The 24,946-nt window shown below is 42.1% G+C and overlaps 2 protein-coding genes across 3 annotated transcripts; one reads left to right on the forward strand and one right to left on the reverse strand.

Annotated features, from left to right (window-relative positions):
- Window positions 1–11,147, forward strand: rfc1 (replication factor C (activator 1) 1). 2 transcript variants are annotated; one of them, XM_007551930.2, is made up of 23 exons: window positions 1–133; window positions 569–700; window positions 791–866; window positions 1,762–1,878; window positions 1,968–2,269; window positions 2,373–2,447; window positions 3,092–3,169; window positions 3,250–3,591; window positions 3,678–3,791; window positions 3,881–4,060; window positions 4,754–4,858; window positions 5,318–5,732; window positions 5,813–5,928; window positions 6,020–6,134; window positions 6,621–6,709; window positions 6,866–7,003; window positions 7,153–7,248; window positions 7,324–7,577; window positions 7,658–7,775; window positions 8,655–8,800; window positions 8,869–9,082; window positions 10,003–10,182; window positions 10,258–11,147. In XM_007551930.2, the coding sequence occupies exons 1-23, from the start codon at window positions 131–133 to the stop codon at window positions 10,351–10,353; spliced, it is 3,501 nt and encodes a 1,166-aa protein (XP_007551992.1). In that variant the 5' UTR covers window positions 1–130; the 3' UTR covers window positions 10,354–11,147. The 2 variants fall into 2 exon arrangements, with proteins under 2 accessions (XP_007551992.1, XP_016526921.1); XM_016671435.1 differs by having other exon boundaries at window positions 10,261–11,147.
- Window positions 10,478–24,610, reverse strand: wdr19 (WD repeat domain 19). Its single transcript, XM_007551929.2, has 36 exons — window positions 24,502–24,610; window positions 23,336–23,427; window positions 23,194–23,259; window positions 22,983–23,108; window positions 22,778–22,896; window positions 22,565–22,680; window positions 22,331–22,411; window positions 21,573–21,685; window positions 21,321–21,494; window positions 21,176–21,246; window positions 20,918–21,090; window positions 20,149–20,248; window positions 19,966–20,072; window positions 19,773–19,889; window positions 19,514–19,669; window positions 18,597–18,744; window positions 18,300–18,513; window positions 17,806–17,965; window positions 17,616–17,726; window positions 17,385–17,494; window positions 17,227–17,284; window positions 16,392–16,538; window positions 15,383–15,465; window positions 15,218–15,301; window positions 14,983–15,129; window positions 14,511–14,635; window positions 14,256–14,365; window positions 14,116–14,184; window positions 13,936–14,013; window positions 12,957–13,053; window positions 12,746–12,870; window positions 12,555–12,636; window positions 11,952–12,102; window positions 11,735–11,858; window positions 11,576–11,652; window positions 10,478–11,425 (listed from the first exon to the last, which is right to left on the reverse strand). The coding sequence occupies exons 1-36, from the start codon at window positions 24,505–24,507 to the stop codon at window positions 11,311–11,313; spliced, it is 4,032 nt and encodes a 1,343-aa protein (XP_007551991.1). The 5' UTR covers window positions 24,508–24,610; the 3' UTR covers window positions 10,478–11,310.
- Between the last annotated feature and the right edge of the window lie 336 nt (window positions 24,611–24,946).

The following is a 24,946-nucleotide window of genomic DNA, read 5'->3' on the forward strand; positions in this document are numbered from 1 at the left end:
CTGACGCACGCCAATCCTGTATCGGTGCGTCACCTCCTGGCGACCACAGTGCTTCGCGCCAACAGCTGAAAGATTTTCTGTCTTTTCTGCACCAAACCAGCGCCCAGGGTGCGAGAGCAGCGTGTTCATCATGGTAGGTAACAGTTTAAGTCTGTCCGCTCAGGCCTGGAGCGGCACAAACTCCCGAAGTTACTCAACAAGGCGAAAAATACCTGCGAAGTCATGTGGATAAAGCTGCTCTCGGGTTTAGCTGCAGCTAAACCGCTTCAGTTTATTTTACACTAAAAATAAGCATAAAGCTGTTTAAATGTTGACATGTTTGTGCTTTTTTTTTATTTGTTTGTTTGTTTTGTTTAGGAAAAATGATGCGTTTACGTGCAGGATCTTAGTCAGAAAGTGAAAGCTACTGAAATTGAGCGCCTGAACTCGCCAATTAATCCTCCAGCCTCTTTTCACTGTAGTCTCTGCATCAGTCTTGTTTACAATCACAGCGATCTAGTGAAGATATAAAAGTTTACAACTCCGCTGTGTTTCAATCTGCATCACTAAATACTGTGTTTGTGTGCAGGACATCAGGCGGTTCTTTGGACCGGTATCAGGCAAGCCTGCCCCAAATGTAGAGCGAAAACCAGACGAGAAGAAGAAAAAGAAGAGTTCCTCAGAAGAAGATTTGAAAAAGAGGACGAAGGAAGGCACTAAGGCAAGAAGATATTGTCCTCCACCATGTAAAAAGAAAGAAAATCCAGTTTTTCCCACTTCATTACACAATATTTGTATTCTTGTTATTCAGGTCAAAAGCTCCAAAAATGAAGAGGAACACAAAAGCAGCGAGAAGAAAAGAAAGAAACGCCAAGTTATAGAATCGGGTATGCGAAATATTTTAATATTTTATATCATAAATGAACATATAGACTAATAGTCTAGAGATGCACCAATTAAACTATTTCCTGCCGGTACCAATTTCAGGTTTTTCTTTACTTCTGACCAGATTTTGACCAATTCCACTTGTAACTCTTCAAAGAAATAAAATTAGGTAAAGGTTCTTTGGTAGAAGTAGTAGGTTTGAATCACCAGAACTGCACAAAAACATGAAATTGCAGATGTTGATGCTTACTTTCCTCACTGTTTTTTCTTTTTGCCCCCCATGAGCGTTAGCATGTTTATGTTTAAACTCTACATCACCTCTGGTCTTAAAATCCAGCAAAAGTCCATCCAAATAGCAAAATGTATAATTGGCTATTTGGATGTCAATTAAATCGAAGTCTGCATCCAAGAACATTTTTTGATATTTCAATATTAAACATGCTAAAGCTGCAATAATTCTGATTTGATTTATTGTCAGGCTCTGGTTGGAAACCAGCAAAAATAGGAATTAATCAAATAAGTCCCCAACCTTTATCATTATTAAAAAATGCATGAAAGAAAATGTTTGTTGATTTATGTACATTTTTATAACTCTTTGTAAAGCAGTGACTTCTTCCTGGTATTCCATTTCTGCCTGTATACTGTAATTATTACACTTTACAGTTTGTGCTATAGAGTAACACATTTTTTCATATTTAGATCTTTGTCAGAAAAATATTAATCTTAATCCTTGTTTATCTTCAGTGAGAAAATGGCAGAGAACGTTTTGGAGATTTCTTCGCTACAGTTTTCATAGAGCTGGAGGGGACCAGTTCTAGGAGTTGCATCATTAAGAGAGGGACATTTTCCAAAAATTAGATGAGAAATGAAAAACATGTCATCCTTGTTTCTGATCAGATTCGGACGAGGAAGAGCCGGTGATGAAGGCTAAGAAATCCTCCAAAGAGAAAGCTGCGACCAGCAAAGCAAAGCCGCCTCCTAAGAAGGATCCTGTGCAGTACGTCTCTGAAACAGGTCAGACACCATCAAAGGAAAATATTCTCAGTTCCTCCTAATGTATCTGGCCTTTAAAGAAAATCTCTGCTCGTCTCTCGAACTCGCAGACTCGGACAGTGACAATTTCCAGAGTCTGAAGAAGGCCTCCAAGTCCAAACAGAACGGCGCTAATAAAACGTCAGAAGAAGACAGCTGCAGTCCTAAAGCCAAAGAGCGAGTCAAGTCTCCTGCTAAGCCTCCTTTGAGTCGGGGGAAAACTGAGAGAAAGAGTCCCAAAGTTCCTACAACCCCTAAACTAGCCCCTCCCCCTCAGCCTAAGCAAACTCCCACCTCTGTACTCGACTACTTCGGCAGCGGAGAGATTAACCGCTCAGACAAGAAGCTGGTGGCCAGCACCAAGCGAAAGGCTGTAAGCTAACTTTCCTGTCCTCCAATCCTCCATGACGTCTTTTCTCTAATCACTTTCTTACTCTGCAGGAAACTAAATTTGTAAAACTCCTGTCTTCCTTCAGCCGACTCAAGAGTTAGACGACCTGATAAGCGACGAGGAATTGGCCCGGCAGCTGCAGATGGAGGAGGACATGGAGGTATGAGGTTAAATCAACTACAGGGTGTTTTCACACCAAGCAGAAACTGAATTCTCTTGAATTCTCAGTTTGGAGATCATTGGAAAATGTTTTCATTCAGTGGAATAGTGTTGGAGGGGGGGGGACTCATTCAGGATTTAAACAAGCCGTTTTAACTTTTGTCATTTTATTGTCATCAGATGCAGCTTGTTGATGTCAGAAAAGCTGTTTCCTCTCCTGACATAGTTTTAATTAAAGAGCAGCTTTTTGCAGCTGCACATGTGGGTTACATGAACCAGAGTGTGCAGGTTCCTGTTTAGGATGCAACTTCTTTCAGCACCTCCCTAACCAGCTACGGGCCCATCTACCTCCATCAGTAGTTAGATGTAGGGATTTTTCTGGCAATAGAAATATATTTCAACAAATTTACAATTTCTAGCTTGATACGTTTTGTTGATCTGTAGCGATTTGCAAACCCTCTTAAGTTTTTTTCCCGCTTTACCTTCACTAAATTCAATGAATTTCATATTGAAGATCAAAACTCAGTAGTGCATAACTGATGCAGAATCGGTCCTCTTCAATCCTAAAAAATGTTCTTCAGGTGATGGAAGGCCGACTTTGTAATTGTCTTTATGTGATGATTTTGCTATTTTTCTTTCGAGCAGGTGGAAAAACAAGTCCATGAGGACGAGGAGTTTGCCAAAACATTGGCCATGCTGGACACCGAGCCACAGCCCAAAAAAGTAATGCACTGCAATGGTCACTAAAGGGCCTGTTGGCTTCTTGTAGAGGAGATGTAAATATGTTTTTGTGCCTTTTCAAGGCGCGCAAAAACTCTGAGGAAAAGCCAAGTCCAACCACGACCCCCAAGAAGAGCAGCGTGAGCGTCCCGTCGAAGACCAGTCGGACCCCTCCGGAGGACGTCATCAGTCCGTCGCCCAAGAAGAGCCCCGCTGCCGTCAGAGCCAGCTCCAAGCTGGCCCTGATGAAGAAACGGGACGAGGCGAAGGACGAAGGCGCGAAAAGCAAAGCACCCGCTTCACCGAGGAAAAACAAAACTTCTCCGAAGAAAGAGCCGCGTGCTTCTTCGATTTCGGACATGAAGTTCACACCCAAAGCAGGAACGACACCGACAGCGCTGAAGACGTCTCCCACGAAGCCCGAGGTAACGCTGCTTCCTGTGACGCAAGAGGCTGAACTCTGACTCGTTCATCTGAGCCGCTTTCAGGTTTTGTTCTGCTTCCCAACCAGAGCACAAGTACAAGTCCTGACGATGCAGAGAAGAAGAAGATGCACACGCTAGCTTTCAGGAATTACCTCAACAGAGACGGACCGCGGGCGCTGGGATCCAAGGAAATCCCCGAGGTAAGGTTGAACGTCACGACGGGGAACCGGCGGCTCCTCAGTCGTTCTTTATTTCAGAACCAATTTACTCAGTTTAAAATCCTTTCTAGGGAGCAGAGAACTGCTTGGAGGGGTGTGTGTTTGTGCTGACCGGAGTCCTGGAGTCGATGGAGAGAGACGACGCCAAAGCTCTCATTGAGCGTCACGGAGGCAAAGTGACGGGAAACGTCAGCAAGAAGACCAACTACCTGGTGCAGGGCAGAGACAGCGGAGCGTCCAAACTGGACAAGGTCAGCCAGCCTGCGTCAGATTATCAGGGTTTATTTGGATTATTTTATTTAAATAACGATGAAACATAAAACAAACAAAAGGGTCACTACTGCTAAACTGAACAAAATAACTGCTACTACCAGTAGTAATAATCATAATAATCTTAATTGTAATAACGTAATCGATTAATAAAATCAGTAATAAATTTGGTAAATAATACATTAATCAAGATAATCATTTAAATTAAAAATAATAAATTAATAATTAAAATCACAATAAATAAATAAATTAAAAATAGGGATTATATGGCCTTATTATTACTATTGATTAATCATTGAATTGATAATAAATATTAGTAAATAATACTTTTATTAAGGAGTAGGAAGAAGCATAAGCTTTTTCACCCTACGTCACCTACAGCTGCTAAGACATGTAACATTCTTACAAATAAAAATCTCACGCTAAAATGTTTATTAAACTCAAGCCCTTAATTTTTCCTACATTTATTAAGCAGGGGGGAAATAAACTGGTGAAATGATTTCAAGTTGCTCTGTTTTTGTACTCGAATGCAACAGGACGTTATTGTTTTTTTTTGTTTTTTGTTTTCAAATATCTTCTGATTTATAAAAGAACAGGAAGCATAAATTACAGAAATATTCCAGTTTCATTGATGTTAAAGTTACGAGTTTTCCTCTCTGCGCTTTGCTCTCCAGGCTGAGAGTTTAGGCACCACCATCCTGGATGAGGACGGCTTGTTGGAGCTGATCAGAACCAAACCAGGAAAGAAGTCAAAGTATGAGATCGCTGCAGAAGCCGAGGTCAGGACTCCTGCAATAGTAACATTATAAATGTTTTTACTTTGGCACAGTAGCAGTAATAAACATCAGTGTGGCTTTTATTGCCGTATGGCTTAAAGAGGCACGTCGTCCCATTTTATAGCACAAACAAGTAACTAAAGGAATAACATTATAACATGATGTCAATTTTACATAAAACTGCCCTTTAAAGAGTGGCAGCGAAAACTAATGTGAAAACCACCTGATGGAAATTTACCAAAATATTAACTAAAGCTGCACAATAGTTCAAACATGTGGTGTTTTCCTCCAAAAAAATTTTTTTTTTTAAATGATTAGTACCGAGAATAAAACATAATAAAACTTTATTCACCATCTGTGACCTCCTGCTGTGTTTGAGCCCAGTCTGCAGATATCAGCTTTAACCTTTAAATGGTTCTAATGAAATCGATCTCTCTTTATTTATTTGGATGTTTCTTTTAGAGCAAAGCCTCAAACACCAGAACTCCTCCGAGTCGGACCTCAAAGGTCACCCCCAAGGCTCAGAAGATCTCCCCCTCCAAGGGGAACTCCAGGTCCCCCAAGACCCCGAGCCCCTCAAAGACGGGCCAGGCACACAGAGCCAGCGGCAGCAGCACCCCAACTGGGAGGGGCTCTGGACAGACGGCCCGGAGGGAGCTAGGCCTTGCCTCCTCATCCTCCTCTTCCTCAGCTCCTGGACCCTCCCCCCCTTCCCCGCAGGGGGACGCTGCCGGTCTCCTGTGGGTGGACAAGTACCGTCCGCGTTCCCTGAAGGCTGTGATCGGCCAGCAGGGGGAGCAGAGCTGCGCCAACAAGCTGCTCCGCTGGCTGCAGAACTGGCACAGACACCACAGCGGAGGAGCGGACAAACCCGCAGGTAGCAGAAGAACCGGCCGACCTCACGCCGGCTCACCTGGCAGAAACATGTCGGTTCTAGATGTGCTTTCTGTTCGACAGCGTCGAGGTTTGGTAAATTTGGAGGAGGGAAAGACGACGGATCGGGATACAAAGCCGCTCTGCTCTCTGGGCCTCCAGGGGTGGGGAAGACGACCACAGCTGCCCTGGTCTGTGAGGTCAGTCGGAGGACACACACACACTGGCGTCTAACCAGCAGACTCTGGTCGCACTTCCTGTTTGAATCTGCGGGTTTGCTTGTCGTTGAAGGAGCTGGGCTTCAGCTACGTGGAGATGAACGCCAGCTGCACTCGCAGCAAAAACAGCCTGAAGGAAGTCGTGGCGGAGTCGCTCAACAACACCAGCATCGAGAACTTCTACAGAGGTCAATGTTTGTTTATAAAGCAGCTGCTGGTTCGTAAAAGATTGAAAATTGGTTCCAAATATTTCCTAATAATTTGCTAATACAGATGTCACTGGAGCTGCTTCGCAACCTGGAAAAGTCTGGAATATTTTCCAGGTTTGGGGGAGTTTGGAAATAGAGCTAGAAAAATATGAAGACTTTATTTCCTGCCACCATGCCTAAGTAGGGCTGGGTGATGTGGCTTAAAAATAAAAACTAAATATATTTTCATACCAAATTGTGTAGATCCAGTCATTCCTTCCTTTTATCCATCCCTCCTTCATTTTTAAAATATAAATAAATGGACGTAAAAATGACTGAAAACTCTTTAAATCTGTGGAGAAGTCACAGCGCTGCGACGTGAAAACTGTAAACGCTGCCACAGCTTACGCTGTCTGTGCTCTTCATATTTATCCTCTTCTTCAGCAAATCTCAAACCTTTTTGAGCCTCTTGTGTCTGCCCTGCAGGAACGTCTCAGACGGTGAGCAGTAGGCACGTCCTCATCATGGACGAGGTGGACGGCATGGCGGGAAATGAGGACCGAGGAGGAATCCAGGTACTGGAGCTTGTTTCTCACAATCTGCTCGGCTTTTGGAGTTTATGGAAGGGTTAAAAACGAGGATTGTTTGGAAAATGACTGTGTGCCTGATGGAAATCTAACCAATTGGGATATTTACTCATAGTACGAGTATTTTTCTCTGACCTCTTGTAGGAAATGATCGGCCTGATCAAAAACTCCAAGATTCCCATCATCTGCATGTGCAACGACCGCAACCACCAGAAGATCAGGTCGTTGGCCAATTACTGCTTCGACCTGCGCTTCCAGAGGCCGCGGGTGGAGCAGATCAAGGTTCCCTCCGTCGTCGCGCTGCAACGTGTCCATTAACGTTAAAATAAATGCATGCAAATGACCTCAACTATAGAAATTTGTGTTTTCATGATTGGATTTTCTTTCCAGTTCTGTCATTTTATTGATTTGGTTTCCATTTGTTTTCCCAGGGAGCCATGATGTCTCTTGCTTATAAAGAGGGAATCAAGATCCCTCCTCCGGCTCTCAATGAAATCATCTTGGCCTCCAACCAGGACGTGCGACAGGTAAGGAGCTCAAAGCTCCTCGCTCTGTGAGGCCTGGGATATTTCCGTCTCGTCACTTTTGCCCCATGCCCCCAGGTGATTCACAACCTGAGCATGTGGTCGGCCAAAGACAAGGTGATGACGTACGACCGGTGCAAGTCCGACGCGGCCAGCGCCCGCAAGGACACGAAGCTGGGGCCGTTCGACGTCTGCAGGAAGGTGTTCGCCTCGGGCGAAGAGACGGCCCACATGAGCCTCATCGACAAGTCCGACCTCTTCTTCCACGACTACTCTCTGGCGCCGCTCTTCGTCCAGGAGAACTACCTGCACGTCCGTCCGGCTGCGGCTCGGTGAGCGGGGCGCGCCACGCTGCGTAGGTCTGCAGAGACTCGCGTCCGGCTGACGCTCCTGCTTTCGTCTTTGCTCACAGCGGAGACATGAAGTCCCACCTGGTGCTGCTCAGTAAGACCGCCGACTCCATCGCCGACGGCGACCTGGTGGACAGACGGATCCGATCGAGTCAGAACTGGTCCCTGCTTCCCACTCAGGTAAGTGTTATGTTGTCAACTATAAGGACTGCCTCATTAAATAATATTCTGATAGTAACTGATGAGCTAATTAATTATATTTATGTGTCAAACTTACCAGTCTGATCTCTGGAGGAATTTGAGAGTCAGTCTGAGACAGATGCTGAAATGTTCTTTAGAAGCTCATTTTAAAGTAGCAACTTATTTGACATGTACCGACATTCATCTAAATATTATCAAATAATAACTGTTTTCCAGAAGCAGCCTGTGAAATGAAAGATTATTCCAGCTCAGTGTGAAGCCGAGATGAAGGCCTGTTGCAGAGTCAGAGTGTGACGTGTTTTCGTCTCTACATGCATATTTGTCTAGAATGCTGCTATTTTGAGTAGGACAATAAGTCAATAACATATATTTTGATAAATATGTGATCAGTATCAATAGATAATATGTCCGATAGAAAATGTAATAATTTCACTGAACTCCCATCCCAAACTGCACGGCATTCTGGGGGATGTAGGCAGAGGAAAGGCTATAGCTAGGTGCGTGGCATCGGCTAACTGACTTGCTCTTTGGTTACCTAGCAACAACTTGCTGAGTAACTTGTGCAGCCGCAGTTTCAGGTTTCGCCACTGTGCCTCAGAACTGCAGAAAAAAAAAAAACATGGAGTGAAAAGAGAAAATAACATCTGGAGAGGAAACTGTGGATAAAACATGAGAAATCACGCCACCAGTTTCAGTATTTCAGATATTTAAAACTAAAAACTAATCAATTATATCGACTGATACGAAACGCTTGAATCGTGATACATTTTTCAGCCACGTCGTCCAGCCATAGCTTGAGCCACTTCCGCCACTTTGGTGCGCCAGTGTGAATATTTCTGAGCCTGGTTGTGTTTTCAGGCCATCTTTGCCAGCGTGTTGCCGGGCGAGCTCATGAGAGGCTACATGTCTCAGTTCCCCGTCTTCCCCAGCTGGCTGGGCAAGAACTCCTCTACCAACAAACATTCCCGCATCGTGCAGGAGCTGACCTCACACATGAGCTTAAAGTAAGCTCCTTTTGTTCGTCCGTGTCGCGCTCCCTGGGCGGGGTGTTTCATGCTCTCTGCTCCTGCAGGACCCTGAGCAGCAGACAGGCGGTCAACCTGGACTACATGCATTACCTGCGCCATGCGCTGCTGCATCCGTTGCAGAGGCACGGGACAGAGGGAGCGGCGCAGGCCGTACAGCTGCTGGACGACTACCAGCTCCTCAAGGAGGACGTGGACAGCATCATGGAGATCAGTGTGTGGGGCGGGCAGCCTGACCCCTACTCCAAACTGGACCCCAAGGTGAGCTGAGGACCACTGAAGAGGCTCACTCTTAATTTTTTATAAACAGTTTCTGAATGCTTTCCCATCCTGATCGTTATTTTTCTGCTTTTAGGTAGGGATGCAAACAATTAATCTACTTCTATTATTAGTTCTCGCTAATAGACCATGTTTTCAGTCTTGTAGTTTGGCCGCCATCCAGCAGAGGGCGCCGCCGGTCATCTATAATGAAGCCACTTGATACAGAATTAAAGATTTTGGAGCCGTACCATAAGGGGAAAGAGAAACGGTCCAGAGTCCGGTGTGGGACACAAAATGCTCTCTATGCGGCTCTGTTTTGAAATATAAACACTCAATAAGCTCCTTTTGCTTCACCGTAGCAGCGCTCATTCAGCGCTGCGCTACAAAGTCGAGGATGTGATAAGAGAATATCAGAGGAGAAAAAATGTTTTAAAGATATGATGCCAATGAGAGGGGTTGATTTTTGAGGGCCGTCGTCGTGAGTCTTTTTGGAGTAAAGTTTTAAAATTTGCTCCAGTTCAACCACAGAGAGTAATTCTTTCTGTTGATGGGGAATTAATACGTGTTTAACAGATTTTATTCTTTTCAGCTTTTATTTATCTACTTGGCAGTCTAAGAGGTTCATGTTTTGTTATATTTTATAAATATGTCTAAATTTAATCATGTGAGAAAACCACAATTACCCGTTTATGCAATCAGTATTTAATACAAAATAATGTTCAATTTAATGTTTTTCTTTTAATTCAGCATATTATAAAAATTTAGACCTTTACGTTATAGAAAGTCGGTTGGCCTGCTTGACTGGAGAAAATTGAAGTATTTAAGAAAATGGCCACTTGTGAACTAATCGTTAGTTGATCGATAAGATTAATCAACTTCAGATTAGCTCATTAGTTAATAACTTGGATCTGTACTTTTAGGTGAAGGCAGCTTTCACGCGGGCGTACAACAAGGAGGTCCACCTGACGCCGTATTCCCTCCAAACTGTAAAGAAGGGTCGCCGAGGAGGAGGAGCGGATCTGGACGGTGGAGACGAAGGTCCAGACGACCAGGAGTCTGGGGACGAAGCCGAGGGCCTCAAAGCAGACGCCATGATCAAAGTAAGAGTGTTCAGACCTGAAGAGGTTTTTCTGTTCTGCTTTCTGGTTCTTCACCTGTTGGGCTTCTCTCTGCAGCAGAAGAAGGCCAAAACAACTAAAGAGTCGACGAAGGAGAAGAAGAAAGAGTCCGGGAAAGGCAAAGGCAAGGGGAAAGGCAAAGCAAAGAAATGAAGAGCGAACTGTGCTGGACTCCGCTAACTGACCGCCACTCTGCACTTAAATCAACACGTTAACAAGCATCGGGACGAACTCGGCTGGGATATTCTGTCGTTTTGCTCCAACCAAGTGACTGCTGTTTTTTTTTTTTTTTTTTTAAACTTCCAGTTTCTCCACATTGAACAGATGTTGCACGTAATGAGCCTGTCTGTCTGCAGGTGTGTCTCATCAGTGCATTCCCTCTGCCTTTAGGCTCAGCTTCAGCTGCTGCAGATGTAAATAATGTGACTGTCATCGTTTGCTACGACTGCAACGCAGAAATGTCTTTGTTACTCCTGGATATTATTTTGTAAATTCTAATTTTCTAATAGAGGAATGTGTTGCTCAGACATGCTGGGAGTTTTATTTCTAGATACAAAGAAGGCAGCTGAGGTCCAGGCGAAATGCTGGACATGCAGAAACATTTTATAGCTTTAAAATCAGACGCAAAGATGAGACTCTTGCACTCAAACTGTCACATCCACAGCTTACAGGAAAATGAGCCTTAATGCTTTAAATCTGAACATTAACAGTCAACTACGCAATATTTAGAAATAACTGTATTCATATTTAAATTGTAAGCAAATAGTTTTTTTTTTATTTTTTTTACAAATATGTTCCATTGGGGTCACACTGAGGTATTATATATATATATTTTAGATTAACCGTTCGGTCTTTTCAGTATCATCCATATTTCCGCTCGGGAAATCAGGAACGTGTTTTACACACCTGCTGCAAAATGACAAAAAAATTAACTACAAAAAGAAAACTATAAAACAAAAATGTCTCAAAAGCAACAGGATAAATTTCTTTGAAATAAATTCTCACCATGACCCTGTGGTAGTAACATTAATTCATCATACATATATATACATATATATGTGTATATAATTTAAATTGCTTTTCTGGTTTGGAGGTCAGCTACATGTGCGGTCATTGATCCAGGTCGTCGCCGTGCAGATATTTGGAGCAATCTGAGATCTTCTTCACCTGCTTGGCGCTCAGATTCCCAGAGCACATGGGACACACAGACTCTGTTTCCAGCAGCCTGAAACAGATGCACATTATGATCAGAGCTGCCTTAGAGACAGAAAAGTGGAACAAAATACTTTATCTGATCTACAGTGAGGTTAAGAAATTTTCATAATTTGAATAAACTTCAGATTTATCTTTGTGCTTTTAAGGATCTGTTACTTACAGAATGAACTGAGAGTAGAGTGCAGGGAACTCGCAGAGAGGACAGATGGACCAGTCTTCTTTCAGCATGTGACGACCCTGATACCGAGATAATTTGGAGTAAATGGATGGATTTGTCCAACTTTAAAGAAATGCAGATGAGCGGTCAGGTCTCCGTTACCGTGGCGATGCAGTAAGGGATGTTGTTCTTGCAGGAGATGCACATCAGGTCGTTCTGTGGCAGCTGGAAGCCACAGAAAGGACAGGGAGTTGTTTCCTCCTCTAACTCTGAAGTGTCAGGATGACTAAGAGCATAAGATAAAACATTTAAAAATGAGTAAAAGATAAAAAATAAATATCGCAGGAAAACACATTTTTAACAATAAATGATGACTCACCGAACCAAAGCCTCGATTTTCTTCCTGTACTTGAGGTCGATCTGGTTTCGGTACTCCGGTCTCATCAACATGGCTGCGAAGCCGAAGGCCGAGTTCTTCAGTCCGGCACGCTGGCATTCAATAACTGCTGATGTGAGAATGGGGACGACATCTACACACACACACGCGCACAAAGACCAATGTTTTAAAATACAGAGAGAAGAGACGATGGATGGATGGAGAAACAAAATTCAAGGACAAAGATAGAGGGTTGATTATTGAACTACACCATTCAAAGAAGAATATGAGTAAATATGTTCCCTCACATGAAAACGTTTTAAAATTTCTACAGAATAATAGTGACGATGTCTGGATCACGTATAAAGCTGCATCGTTATTCTTATATGTTAATTTTAATGACAAACACTAATCTTTCTCTTTTTTTTATTCCGTCTAAAACTCAATTTCTGGAATATTTGTCAGGATTTTATGCAGTGGATCAAGCCATCTTAATACAAATAATCAGTGCTAAACCTGTAATCAGAATATGAAAATGGAAAGACTTCAAAATATCCTGGCTAAAGTAGGATTAATTACAACGTTCAGGTGAGAACATGAACTCACGAGCAGGAAACTTGCTGATGTTGTTGCTGACGCGAATAAGCATCCGCGCCCCTTTGAGATGATCTCCTTTCTTCACGTGGATCTGCAGAAAAACAGATGCTGACTGAACAACGCTACAGCAAAAAAAAATAAAAAATTGAGCTACTCTTCTTCTTTAACACGACCAGCAGCCGGAGGACGACGATCGTCACCTTGACCAGTAGATACGAGTGGAGGATCATCAGGTTGGTCGCCATCTCTGCCGGGATCTTGATCTTCTGAGCCTGCAGCTCTGTGTACATGCTGAACAGAACGTCATGGGCGTTTCTGTAGTTCCCTGCGGTTTTAACACACAGAAAGCAATCACACGAAAAAAACAACGCTCTGCTGCTACCGGAAGGTCAGCATTAGTGAGGTCTGTACCGGCCGACTGCTCCTCTCTGGCGATGATGGTGGCGGTGTGAGCGGCCTCGCCGTATCGCTGCAGGGCCATGTAGAGGCGGAACAGGTACTTCGCCTCCTGGGAACGAGTGACACATTTCAGACGACCCCCCCTCAACCTGACAGTATTGACATTTAAGTAGTATTACCAGAATTATTATCTGCTGAAAGCCAAAGATAACAAAAGGGAGAACTGTTTACATACACTAAGCTCCCTACGTACTTAAATAGTTTGGTGAAAGACCAACTGATGATGTCATTACTGTGTAATATTCAAACAGGTTTCGGACACAATTCAATCTGCCAAGACATCAATAAGATAACAGACCACAACAAGGCAAGCTTGTTGAAAACCAGGAATGTTTGACATTTAGAAAACAACTACCAAATACTGAGAAAATACGTTTCTGAATTGTATCAATGAGTCAAAAGTCTGTTTCTCCTATCTTTCTGGGATTTAGCAAAGAGAAACAGAATGGAAATCTGACCAAAAACAGGGAACGTTTAGTCAGAAAGTTAGGAAACTGTAAATTTGCTCCTGGAACAATCTTTTATAAAAAAAAAAAATGTAACATTTCATTTAGCACATTTAATGGATCTCAACTCCAGTTTTTTCAATACAAGTAATCGTTTGCCAGTGAGCAGAAGCCTTTCCAGCATGAGGTAGGTAAAAGCACATCTGACTGCGGAACCAAAACACACTGGAGCCGAAATCACTTTATGCAGAGGAAGACTTTCCACTTCAGAGGAAGAAGACACTGAACTGTCAGAAAACAAGCAGTCACTAAAACTACGTCTTCTGTATTTTCTACAACGAAAATACAGATTGCTTTTAACTAAACGTGAGAAAGAACGATCGCTTGAGAGTTTATGAAAACAAGGTGGTACAACGCTGCAGATCGACATGAACAAAAGACATATTATTACACAATGTGTCATTTACATGCAAATGCTTTATTACCATGGGCATCCCGTCACTTTCTCCCAGCAGATATTCAATCAGCTGATTGGTCAAAAAGTTATCTTTGGCTTGTCCCACCTGATTTAGGAACAAACACCCAGAAGCACCCAGTCAGCTGAACGGATAATTATTATAATTTTTTTTAACTTAAAAACTCAGTTAAAGACGAGCAGCTCCCACCGTCTCAATGGCCAGCTCAATCGCCTGGTTGTCTTCGGTTTTTGGACACTTCAGGAAATGATTTAGAGCCTAAAAGGAGATCATAACCATTACCTTTATGAAAGTAATAATGAGTGAACAAATAAGTCACGGCCTCTTACTTTGTTGTACTGCCCACACTTGTGGAAAAACTTGCCAGCCAGAAGGTGTTTCTTCTCTCCCTCAAAGTACAGAGCGACGCTCTGATAGTCCTCCTGCGTGGCTGCAGAACCTGCCCACCACAAACACAACTCAGCAAATCTAACAATGACCGAGGCTCAAGTTAGAAGAACGGCTGCAAACAGCAGAAAAAATAAAACAAAAACCCTCAACAGTCAAGCTGTAAGATGTGGATGCAGGTTTACGGCGAAGCTGACCGATGATGTCTGCGTAGACCTCCATCTGTCCATGCTGCTGAGCCAGCTGGAAAGCTTCGTCGTTACACTGAGACAGAACCAGGAAGTGGATGGCTGAGCCGTAGTCGTTCAGCCGCAGGAAGAACCTGGGGCACAAACAAACGACGGGAACACAAAGAAACAAAATGACTGCGAGCTGAAATGATCAACTGTGATTTTGAATATAGCAAATTACTTTTGGAGACCACCGATTAAAAAAAACAAAAAAAACCCCAAGGTATCAAAGGTATTAATGTTCCAGTGTAGTTTGTCAGAGAGAGTTAATGCTGCTATAATGAATAGTTGTAGGAACTGTGTCTTAAGGAACTAAACTGACTGATGTTGAAACTTTGGATAAATATGTTGACGCAAATGAAGTGTAGAATCATTAAATCAATGAAAAAAACGTAGCAGCTTTTGGTTGTGCGTCCATCTTCGGGCTTGTTTATCCCACCTGGCAACCATTTTTGCTCCGTCGATGCTCTGAGTCTCCCTGACAACCCGAACTGCAGCCTCCGGATTGTTCAGGTGGTCCAGCAGCACACGGATCATGTTATCCCAGTCCTTTGCGTTCTCATAGGCCTGAGCTGCCTCTTTATATCTGATGTGCACAGAACGTTTTGCATCAGATTTGTTTGAACCTTTTCGGCTTCTATCAGAGGAATAAGACAGAGTAGCCGAGAACCCACTTGCCATCCGCCTCCTTGGCCTTTGCGTACTGGAGATGAATCTTTAGAGAGGAAACATTCGGCAGCAGCTCTCCCACCTTCGCCCTGAAGAAACAAGAAGGAAAGAGTTGGAGGACACTGGAGTGAAAACACAAAGCGATGCCGAGTGCTGAAGGTGTAACTCACCAGTTCTTGCAGCGAATGTAAACCAACGCAGCTTTATCGTAATATAACCCCTTTTCATACAACTGAGCAGCTTCGGAGAATTGCTGCAAGGAGAAAGAAAAACAAAGACGACAGAAATCAAGACATCAAAAACGTTAAAAGGTCAATTAAGTTCAGACAAAAACAAAAAACATCTCTCCTGATATTTCAAAATGACATTTAATGACTAAGGTGTTGAAATGATAATCAGAGGAAACAGATACACACAGTCCGGACTAGAGAATCTGACCTCTAAGTAAAATCAATGCTGCATTTTTTTTTTAGAAACACATGAGTTAAAGAGAGCTGACCAAAGAGGTAGAAAATAAACTTTTACATTTTTATTAAAGATAACTCCAAGTTCTATCCTGACGAGGATCGCCTTAAAACCTTGAGAACAAAATCTGCCTCACATAATCAGTCACATTATCTGATTAGTTCAGTAATAAAAAGCACTGATTTAACTTAACGTTTCAGGGTCTAAAATTATTATGGTGTGTGGACATTTATTACACAAACTTCTGATCATTCCAGAAGTTTAAAAACTTATTTTAGACTAACATCTGCAAAAATATTAATTTTAGGTGAGAATTAGTGTTTTGTAACTTGTTTTTTGTAAAAGCCCTGCAGCAGGTTACGTTCCCCCCTTCTTTTCTTCTGCCGTACAAAATGACTGTCTGCTTTCAGTAAACGGTAATTTTTCCTTGCAATCTGTTACACAAACAGCTCTAGTCTTAAGAGAAAATGAAGTTGTTAGATCTCGTTGTATTTTAGAAAAAAAAAAAAAAGAAGAACCTTCTTCCTTAAAGGTATTCACAATATCTCAATTCAATGAAGGGAAACTGCATGAGCTCATGAAGCTGCTGTTTCTGCAGCAACGCTACTATAGGAGCAGATCTGCTTCTTCTGACTCCAGAGACTCACCAGAGAGGAAATTAGCAACGAGTGGAGTCTCCCCTCTAGCGTTTCAGATAAATATCTCCGTTTCTACCTTCATGCTCTCCAGTATGGCTGCACATTCCTTCTTGAGGACTCTGCTCGGGTGCTGGACGGCCTGAGCTGCTCCTCTCCGGATGTCGCCCATTCTGATGGACATCCTGGCTATTCCCGCCTGGCACGCCTCGTCGTGCTCCTGGAACTGCACAGAAAGAGGAGGAGGAGAATGTGGGCAGAGCAGAAAGCATTTGTTTTTATTATGCACCCAATATTTTGCACCTTGTCATTTACAAACAGCAAGGCTCACACTTTGTAGATTTGAACCCTGACATCAAATGTAGGGAAGGAGATTTGCTTTATGATTCGTTCTGCTTCGAAAAGATAAAATCCTCTGAACTTTACTAATTAATTGATGCAGTGTATTTCTGTGCTACTGTTTAGTTATTTGCTGCTGTGCTTATGGCTTTCTATAAAAATAATAATTCTGAAAACTAAGGAGGATTTGGGAAGAAAACTGGAATTGGAACGAAGCAGATTATTTCACTTACAACAAGATAATTTCCTCTTGTAAGTGAAATCATTTGCCAGTGGAACTAGTAACTTTTTGCCAAGAATTAAAACTTGCTCTTATATCTTGTTGAAAAGTTACTTGTAAGTTAGTTATGTCTTAGATATTTTCACTAGAAACTAGACTAAAAGTACTTGGTAAGATTGCGTGTTTTTGCAGTGAACGTTTTCAAAAACTTCATTTTAAGTTTTAAATAAAGTTTTGAAAACGATAACTAGCTTCAATGTGCCAAAACATTCTTAAAAAGAAACTAATTAATGTAATGTGAGCTCTTCGTTATTCAAATCTTAGCCTTAAAATCTGAGGTTGTGATTGAACTTACTTTATTCTGGTGCGTCAAGCCTTTCTCATAGTGTGCCAAAGCGTTCACATAATCGCCACTGGAAGGAGAGGGATTTAAAATCAGTTCAGATTCAGTCTCTTGAATGGTACGTACAGTGTGTGTGTGTGCGTGTGTGAGATGTGTGTGTCTGCACCTACATGAACTCCAGATGGACGGCGTACTCTTTGGAAATGAAGGGAATCTGTTCTTCTGCGAGCCTCTTGGCCAACATCAGAGCGCTGTCCCAGTGCAGCAGGTCTCTTCTCATCTTAAACACAAACAACACATCAGCATGTGATCCTTACTGTTTATGACACATTTATTAGCCAGAGGTTTCACCACATACCAAAACCAAAACCTATTGATCATAAAACTGAATGTGAACAAACCTCCAGAGCAGCTGCTGGGCAGCTGGAGGACAGATAAAGGTCCTGGGCCAGGTTGTATTCTTCCAAGGACATGGCCAAATGTCCTGCCAGTAGGTTTTTATCCTCTATACCCTGAAAAGATTTCAATTCAAAATAGGGGAGACGTGTTGCGTTGTTGACAGAGATATCTGATAGGAGGAGAGCGCCGAACCTTGATCGACTGTAAGGACATGACCATGCCCACGTTGCCACTCATCCGGTAGATCTGGATGGCCAGCTCCACCTCCATGTGGACCAGACAGGCTCTGCCTATTTCAGCCCAGTCAGCTTCACTGCCTCCAGACGTGCACAGAGTCCAAGCCTCCTTGAATCTGCAAACACACATCAAACCATTCTGCTGGGCGTTTATTGATTTAAGACACATAAGGTTAAAGTGCACAGGTCCCTTCCATCTTCTAACTTTCTGCTGGACCGGTCAGTTCACCTCTATTCGGCTTGATTGATGACTCACAAACAACCGTTTTACATTCGTTACTTAAAAAGCAAGTATAGACAAGTTCACCCTCCCAATCTTCTGGCTGTCAAATGATCTCGCTTCACAAAGGAAGCTCTTCCATCCGTGCAGCATTTAGTCAAATGAAACCTTCTCACGTCTAAACATACTTGAAACAGGAAAGTGTTTCCAGTGACGACCGACCGACTGACCTTTTGAGCTGGAGCGCCTGACTGATCTGCTTGCTGAGCTCTGAAGGGGAGTCTTTCAGTTTGTCAGGGGAGGTTTTGAGAAACGAGTGTGTGTGCAGAACTACTTCGCTTGTCTTCCCGCTGGTCGTCTGACAGGTCAGCTCGCCGTTGTAGAAGAGCAGCGGCCTCTGGGAGTAGAGCAGAGCAGTGCTACCCACCTGCACCACCCGCGGACCTGAACACGACGACAGCAACGGTGAACGAGCGTCTCGCCATAACTGACCGTGTGTCTGATCGTAAGACGTGGCATCGCCCTACCGTATATTGTCCTTTTGTGCAAAGCGTAGGTGTAGGCCTTGTCATCGTCGAAAGCCACAAATACGCCTTTGTCTGCGTGCCAGTTGTCCCACAGCACTCCTGTTATGGTGGGGGAAAAGTTGGGAAGCTCGAAACAGGACAATGTTGCCTGGAAACCAAGAAACACACAAAAAGTGTCTTTAAAAGTCCTCCAAATATCGGAGTTTCTGAACATCTCCATTTCAGAATATCACACTTTTTAGACTTTCATGTATTTACATACATGAATAGATATGGCAGACAGAAAATCAGTTAGCTAGTGGTGGAGATGATCCGTTCTTCAGCTTTGTTCAAGAAGAGTCAGAGAGTTGAATTCATGAATCCCGTTTATTAAAACCAAACTGGTCCATCGCCATGTTTCCTTATGGGAAAACACAGCAAAACAACAGATTCCTTTTCTAGGCCTCTATCTCCCTCATATATAAGGATATATATAAATGCATGCACTTATATACCCTTATGTACGTATGCGTGCATGAGTGTGCACGTATGTGTGTGTGTGTGTGCGTGTGTGTGTGTGTGTGTATGTACCAGCATGCAAGCAGCTAAATGAGATAGAGGAAAACAAAAAAAATTACTTATTCCTAACACTAGCTAGCTTGAAGAAAAATAAAAAAATTTCTACACTTTTTACTTTTATTTTTAAGACTTCTGTGGAACTGGAAATCCTGAAGTCATTTTCAGGCTTTGTCATTTTAACTAATTTTGGATCAATTGTGTGAAATAATGCAAAACTATAAGCAATGCCCATTAAAGCAGAAGCAGAAAAGAAACAGTTACTGTTCCAACAATTGTTCAAACATTTGACGTCTAAATAAATACTAAACAAGTGGCACATTCAAGTGTACATTCAGTTTAAGACGTGAACATCTACTGACGTTTGCAGGAGAGAACAAGAAGCCTCCATTCTTGTCATCGATAAACACCACCCAGGTGCCGTTTGGGTCAGGGAACACCTTCCTCACGCTGACCGAATGGCTGTAGTCGTTCACGGTTTCCCAGTCCTCCAGCAGCACACACACCACATTACCCAGCTGAGGGAAAACAGCGCAGCGTCACAAGCTGGAGGAGAGGCTCATGCTTTTCCTTTGATGGCTTTAACGAGAACCACATTGATAAGAACCATGTGATCCTTACGTCGGTGCCATAATAAAGAAATTCGGCAGTGAGAGCGTGGCAAAGGATCCGGCCTTTACTGTCGTCATCTGGGAAAAGTTTCATCTGCTTCCTGTCCTCTGCGTCTCTGCCTTCGATCTGGAACAGACATGTGAATGTTTGTGTTGGAGCTTGTTTTACAGGAGAGGCTCAGCCCAAAACAGCAATGTCTCACCATGTGCAGCTGTACTTTTCCTTCAAACAGAGCTGCTGCGTAGTCAGCGTTGAGGCGCATGCTGACTATGGTCCCCAAATACTCAACGTCCTTTATCTTTGACAAGCCTAAGTAACGCACAAAAGATTTGAAGGGAAGCTAAAAGAAAAAGGAAACAGACCCACTCTTATAAAGTGATTTTACCGTAGAACCAGGCTTTGTTGTTCATCCCCACGGCCACGTGGTACGGTCCCACGGCAACGAACGTGGGCTCCACCTCCACCTGGATGGACATGGGACTCTCCTGCAAACAGAGTTGGGTAGCATTTACTTGAGCAACTTGCTTTTTGGAGTATTTTTACTACTCTGTACGTTTGAGTAATTTTATTATGAAGCACTTTACTGTTACTTGAGTGATAGTATCTCCGGATGCTCGACTCACTGTGAGTAACTTCACTGAATGAAGAGCAAACGTGTTTTAACCAAAACCTCACCGGATGTAGATACACATCTGTTCAAAGTTTCATAAGTTTAATACTGAAAGAAAATAATTTAGATTTTTTTTTTTGTTGCCCGATTTCATTTTTTTTGTAATTATGCTACTTATATAACTATTTCATTTTGAAATTTAAAATGCCAACATTTCCATGTAAATGTATATTTTGTTCTGTCTGATGATGTCATTTTTAAACATAAAATGATTGATGTTTTGATCAGTTACTCAGTACTTGAGCAGACATTTTACCAAATCATTTTTTACTCTTACTTGAGTAATTTCCTGGATGGATACTTGTTACTATTACTTGAGTAAAAATATGTTAAAGTAGTGCCACTCTTATTTGAGTACAATTTTTGGTACTATACCCACTTCTGCCTGTAACCCAGTTGTAGATCAGTTTTGGTCGATTATTCCTATTGTAGAGTTATGTCTTTTGAATAATAACTGTATGTGTGTGTATGAGTGTGTTCTCACCCTCTCCACCTGGTTGGAGACAGTGACCTCCAGCAGGGAGGTGAGGAAGGCCAGCCGGGTGCCAAAACTGTCTCCCAGCATAGGTAGTTTGGTCAAAAAGACATGAATCGTTCCTCTCTGAGTGGACAGGGCCAGCAGCTGGCCGTCATCTGTCCAGTTCAGCTGATCCAGACCTGCAGGAGGACAGACAGAGGATTGGGGGACACGCTCAGCACAGTCCTACAAAATCTCACTGGATGAACAGAAGGACTGGGTAACCTTTGGTCTCATCTTCCAACTGAATGACACTGCTGATGTCTTTGAGATCAGACAGCTCGTGGATCTTTATGCTGCAAAAGAGGCACAGAATGTTCTGTTTTTCCTTCAACAAAGTAAAGAAAACTTCAGTTAGATAAATGCGTACCAGTTGTCTCCACAGGAAGCGGCTTTGTTTAGCGAAGTTGAGACGGCCACGCTGTACAGACTATCCTTGTGGTTGCGAGCCTGGTAGAGCTCAGACTTGATCTCTCTGATGTGGGTGGAAATAACCAGGAAGTATCCATGGGAAAAGCCAATCAGTATGTACCCATCACCAAACCTGCGCAATTGGAAACCAAGCAGTGAATTTTGGCACAAAAACCTTCACCTTGCTGTTAAGCAGAATGGCGAACGGTACCAGCGATGGGACACCAGGTTGCCGTACTGGCGCTCGAAGGCCAGCTCGATTGGGTTGTTGGGGTCACTTATGTTGAACAGCGTCAGTATCTTCTTGTCCACACACATACTCACCTGAGAGCAGAGCGTTTGAAAGATTAAACCTCATTCAGGACCTTGTGTGGAAGTAGAAAGTCAAGCACTGGTTTACCGCATAACACTAACATTACAGGAACTTACCATACACGTGGGTTTGAATGAAGAACATCTAACACGACAACATTAAGATGTATACCTTATGAATAAAAGTGAAAATTGCAAAAAATGACAAACATAAAATAAAAAAATAAGGAAATAAATCTAACATTTCAGTAATAAAATGAAACTAGGAAGTGTAAATTGAACAAGTAAAATGGAAGTAAATGAGGTTTAAAAAGATAAAATATTATTTTATTTGCACAGTCTTACAGATCATTAATATGAAATTATAAAGTCCGTATTATTTTCTCATGTTGCATGTTTTCCTTTGACCTGATTGTGAATTTCTTTGTATATGAATTTCATATTAATCAAATCGACATCCTGAAAAACCCAACTGAGGTCAGTTCTCCTTAGAGAACAAAAGAAACAGCCACAAACCAGGTTCAGCTGCAGGAAACAAAAATATGCCACAAGATAAAGAAGTGATGAATTTGTTCTTTATCCTTTAATTGACGAGAGTTAAGGACAATTAGTGTGAATTGCTGTATAAAAATGTCAAAGATGCATAAAATAACTTACAGTATTTTCCCCCTGCGGGGACCTTTCATCAGTTTTCATCACCGAGAAAAATATTTCAGCCGGCTCACCTCGAAGCGGCATCTGACAAAAGATCAGGAAAATCAGCAGGATGTTTTTACTCCGACTTTCAAATCCTTCGTGTTGCTTCCATAATCTTTAAAAATGACAAAACTGTGATCATAAAATCCTCGTGCTGTCAGGACGGAGCAGCACTCAGGTCGTCAGCATGACTACCTGTCTGACTGTGTCTCCTTCATGATTGCTGATAGTGAGATTGTTGTCTTCACCTCCCAGAGCCAGGAGATTCTGGGAGCTCCAGCACCCACATGTGATTTTCTTGGTGTGTTTACCTTCAGCAACAAGCAGGGAAAAAAGAGACACAATCAATACAACAGACAAAAAGGTGAACAAAATCTTAAAAATCTGGTTGTGATGTGTGAGCGTTACCCAGTATGGGTATCTTGCGTGACGTCTGTTGATTATAGATAAGCAGGTTTCCTTTTGCCGTCCCTACAGCCAGCAGGGGGGCAGTTTTTGACCACAGGAGGAAACTCATCTGATCTTTGCTGAAACCAACAAGAAAACAAACTCAGAGCATTAGACTATTTGTAACAGATCATGGTCACATGCCCAGAGTTAACTCTCTACATACCTCATGCCACTGTCTATGTGAAATGTTTTATTGACACTGGCATCCCAGAGGAAGATGGAGCTGGACTTTGCGGAAATCACTGCCAGGATGTCTCCGTCCTTGTCCCAGTCCATCCCCACGCAGCGCCTACCAGGTAACATCAGAAACAGAGGAAGTTAACATTCTGCTTTAGGAGATCAAACTGGGATCCTACAGACTTTCTCTAATTTACCCCGGAAGGTTGAGTTCAGTCCACTTCTGTCCATGTCGATCAAATATTTTCACTGTGCTATCCTGTCTGTGTGATGGGAGAAAAATGTCAGACTTTCCCCTGTTCTGATGTTAACAGCTTTCTTAAAGACGCCGTTACTCACCCAGCGACAGCAATGTAATTCCCAAGACTTTTCTGCCACTTGTACAGAACATAAGATCCTGCCCAGGCTTTGTCAGCAAGAACGAAAAAACTCTGGCGACACAAAGAGGACTTTTTTATTTTTAAATCATTTCTCATACCTCTGAATAACTATCTTCTTCAGATTTATCTTAAATCCAGGAAGGGAAAAATATATATATATTTTTTCAAATTACTTTTTTGGAGTGATTTGTTATGTTTAAATGTAAATCATACTTAGATGCAACAGCAAGACATGAAATAGGCCATTCATGCTGTAAAACCTCCAGATGTGAGTGAATCAGAACAGTCCCCACAAGCCTATAGAAAGATTGCTCTACACAGCAATATAAACAACATATTGCATGTTAATGCAGATGCTTGGTGGTCGGTGTAGTGGGCAATTACATAAACACAAGGTCAGGTTGGCCTTTAATAAGTGAGATAATCATTTGAAAACTTTGTTTCTATAGTTTTTCAGGATATTTTTATCATGTACATGCATTATTGTGACATTTTAAATATGTACACGCAACCAAAGAAAAAACAGATCAAATGTGTAATCTGGGAAAGGGGGGGAAATCATGTTTAAAGTACTGTGGTCCTTTACTGAAGTGCTGAATTGAAAATTGCAAATCGGTTCCTTATTTCAGATATGATAATAAAGGGAAAGAATTATTTATTACGACAAAAGGAGGGCCCACGGAGAATGATGAGATGTGTATAATTTTTCTATTATTGCCTCTATTATTAAAAATACAATTAAATAACAACAATATGTAATATTTTGTGTTGCTTTTCTTTAACTGAGGGTTAACAATATAAGACTTAACATATACCAACATTGTTATCTCTTCGTGTATAAAACCTTATTTTCTACCAGAGTAAGGCAGCTGCTATTCGTCAGATTACATTAGCAGTCCCAGGACAGGACGCAATTGCTGTAACGCTGCATGATTTGCCTCTGACATTACAGGAGAAATAGAAAAGTACGACAAAATACAGAAACGAAAGGCAACGTTTACCTGAGCTAACGCGATAGCTTGAAACTACACGAGTAGCTAGCTCGTTGACGACCGCTTAACTGAAACAAACTCCTCTTAAAAGCACGAGAAAAAGTTTCGTTGCTGTTCTTTTGTAAGTACTAACCTTCATATTGATGAAATATATTCACGCGAATCTTCTTAAAACATCATCACCAGAAAAAGTGCCGTTTGTTTCCCATAATGCTTCGCTCTGAAGCGTCTATCACAGCGATGTCATAGCAACAGAGAGTAGCCAATCACGTACCTCCATACGAAGGAAGAGGCTAAGCTTCAAAACAATAAACACTTCTGCAAAAATTGTCTTACCGTTTAACAATAATAATAACAACAACAACAACAACAACAACAACAATAATAATAATAATAATAATAATAATAATAATAATAATAATAATAATAATGAGTCTTCCTGAAATCTATTGTTTTTTGTCATTGTTATCCACAAATGTTAAAACGTTTACATCCCATAAAGGACAGTAAGTACATGTTTTTAGGGAAGGTTTTGTTAAATACAGTGGGATCTTCTCAAAGTCAAAACTACCTGGTAC

The sequence above is a fragment of the Poecilia formosa genome, unplaced genomic scaffold (genome assembly GCF_000485575.1).
Source record: "Poecilia formosa unplaced genomic scaffold, Poecilia_formosa-5.1.2 Scaffold44, whole genome shotgun sequence".
NCBI lineage: Eukaryota > Metazoa > Chordata > Actinopteri > Cyprinodontiformes > Poeciliidae > Poecilia > Poecilia formosa.

Coding starts and splice junctions, on each gene's coding strand:
- rfc1 (XM_007551930.2), top strand. Junction 867..1,761: donor ACGCCAAGTTATAGAATCGG/GTATGCGAAATA, acceptor GTTTCTGATCAG/ATTCGGACGAGGAAGAGCCG. Junction 6,135..6,620: donor CATCGAGAACTTCTACAGAG/GTCAATGTTTGT, acceptor TCTGCCCTGCAG/GAACGTCTCAGACGGTGAGC.
- wdr19 (XM_007551929.2), bottom strand. Junction 20,249..20,917: donor TCTCCAACCAGGTGGAGAGG/GTGAGAACACAC, acceptor CTCTGTTTGCAG/GAGAGTCCCATGTCCATCCA. Junction 12,637..12,745: donor ACTCGTATCTACTGGTCAAG/GTGACGATCGTC, acceptor GTTTTTCTGCAG/ATCCACGTGAAGAAAGGAGA.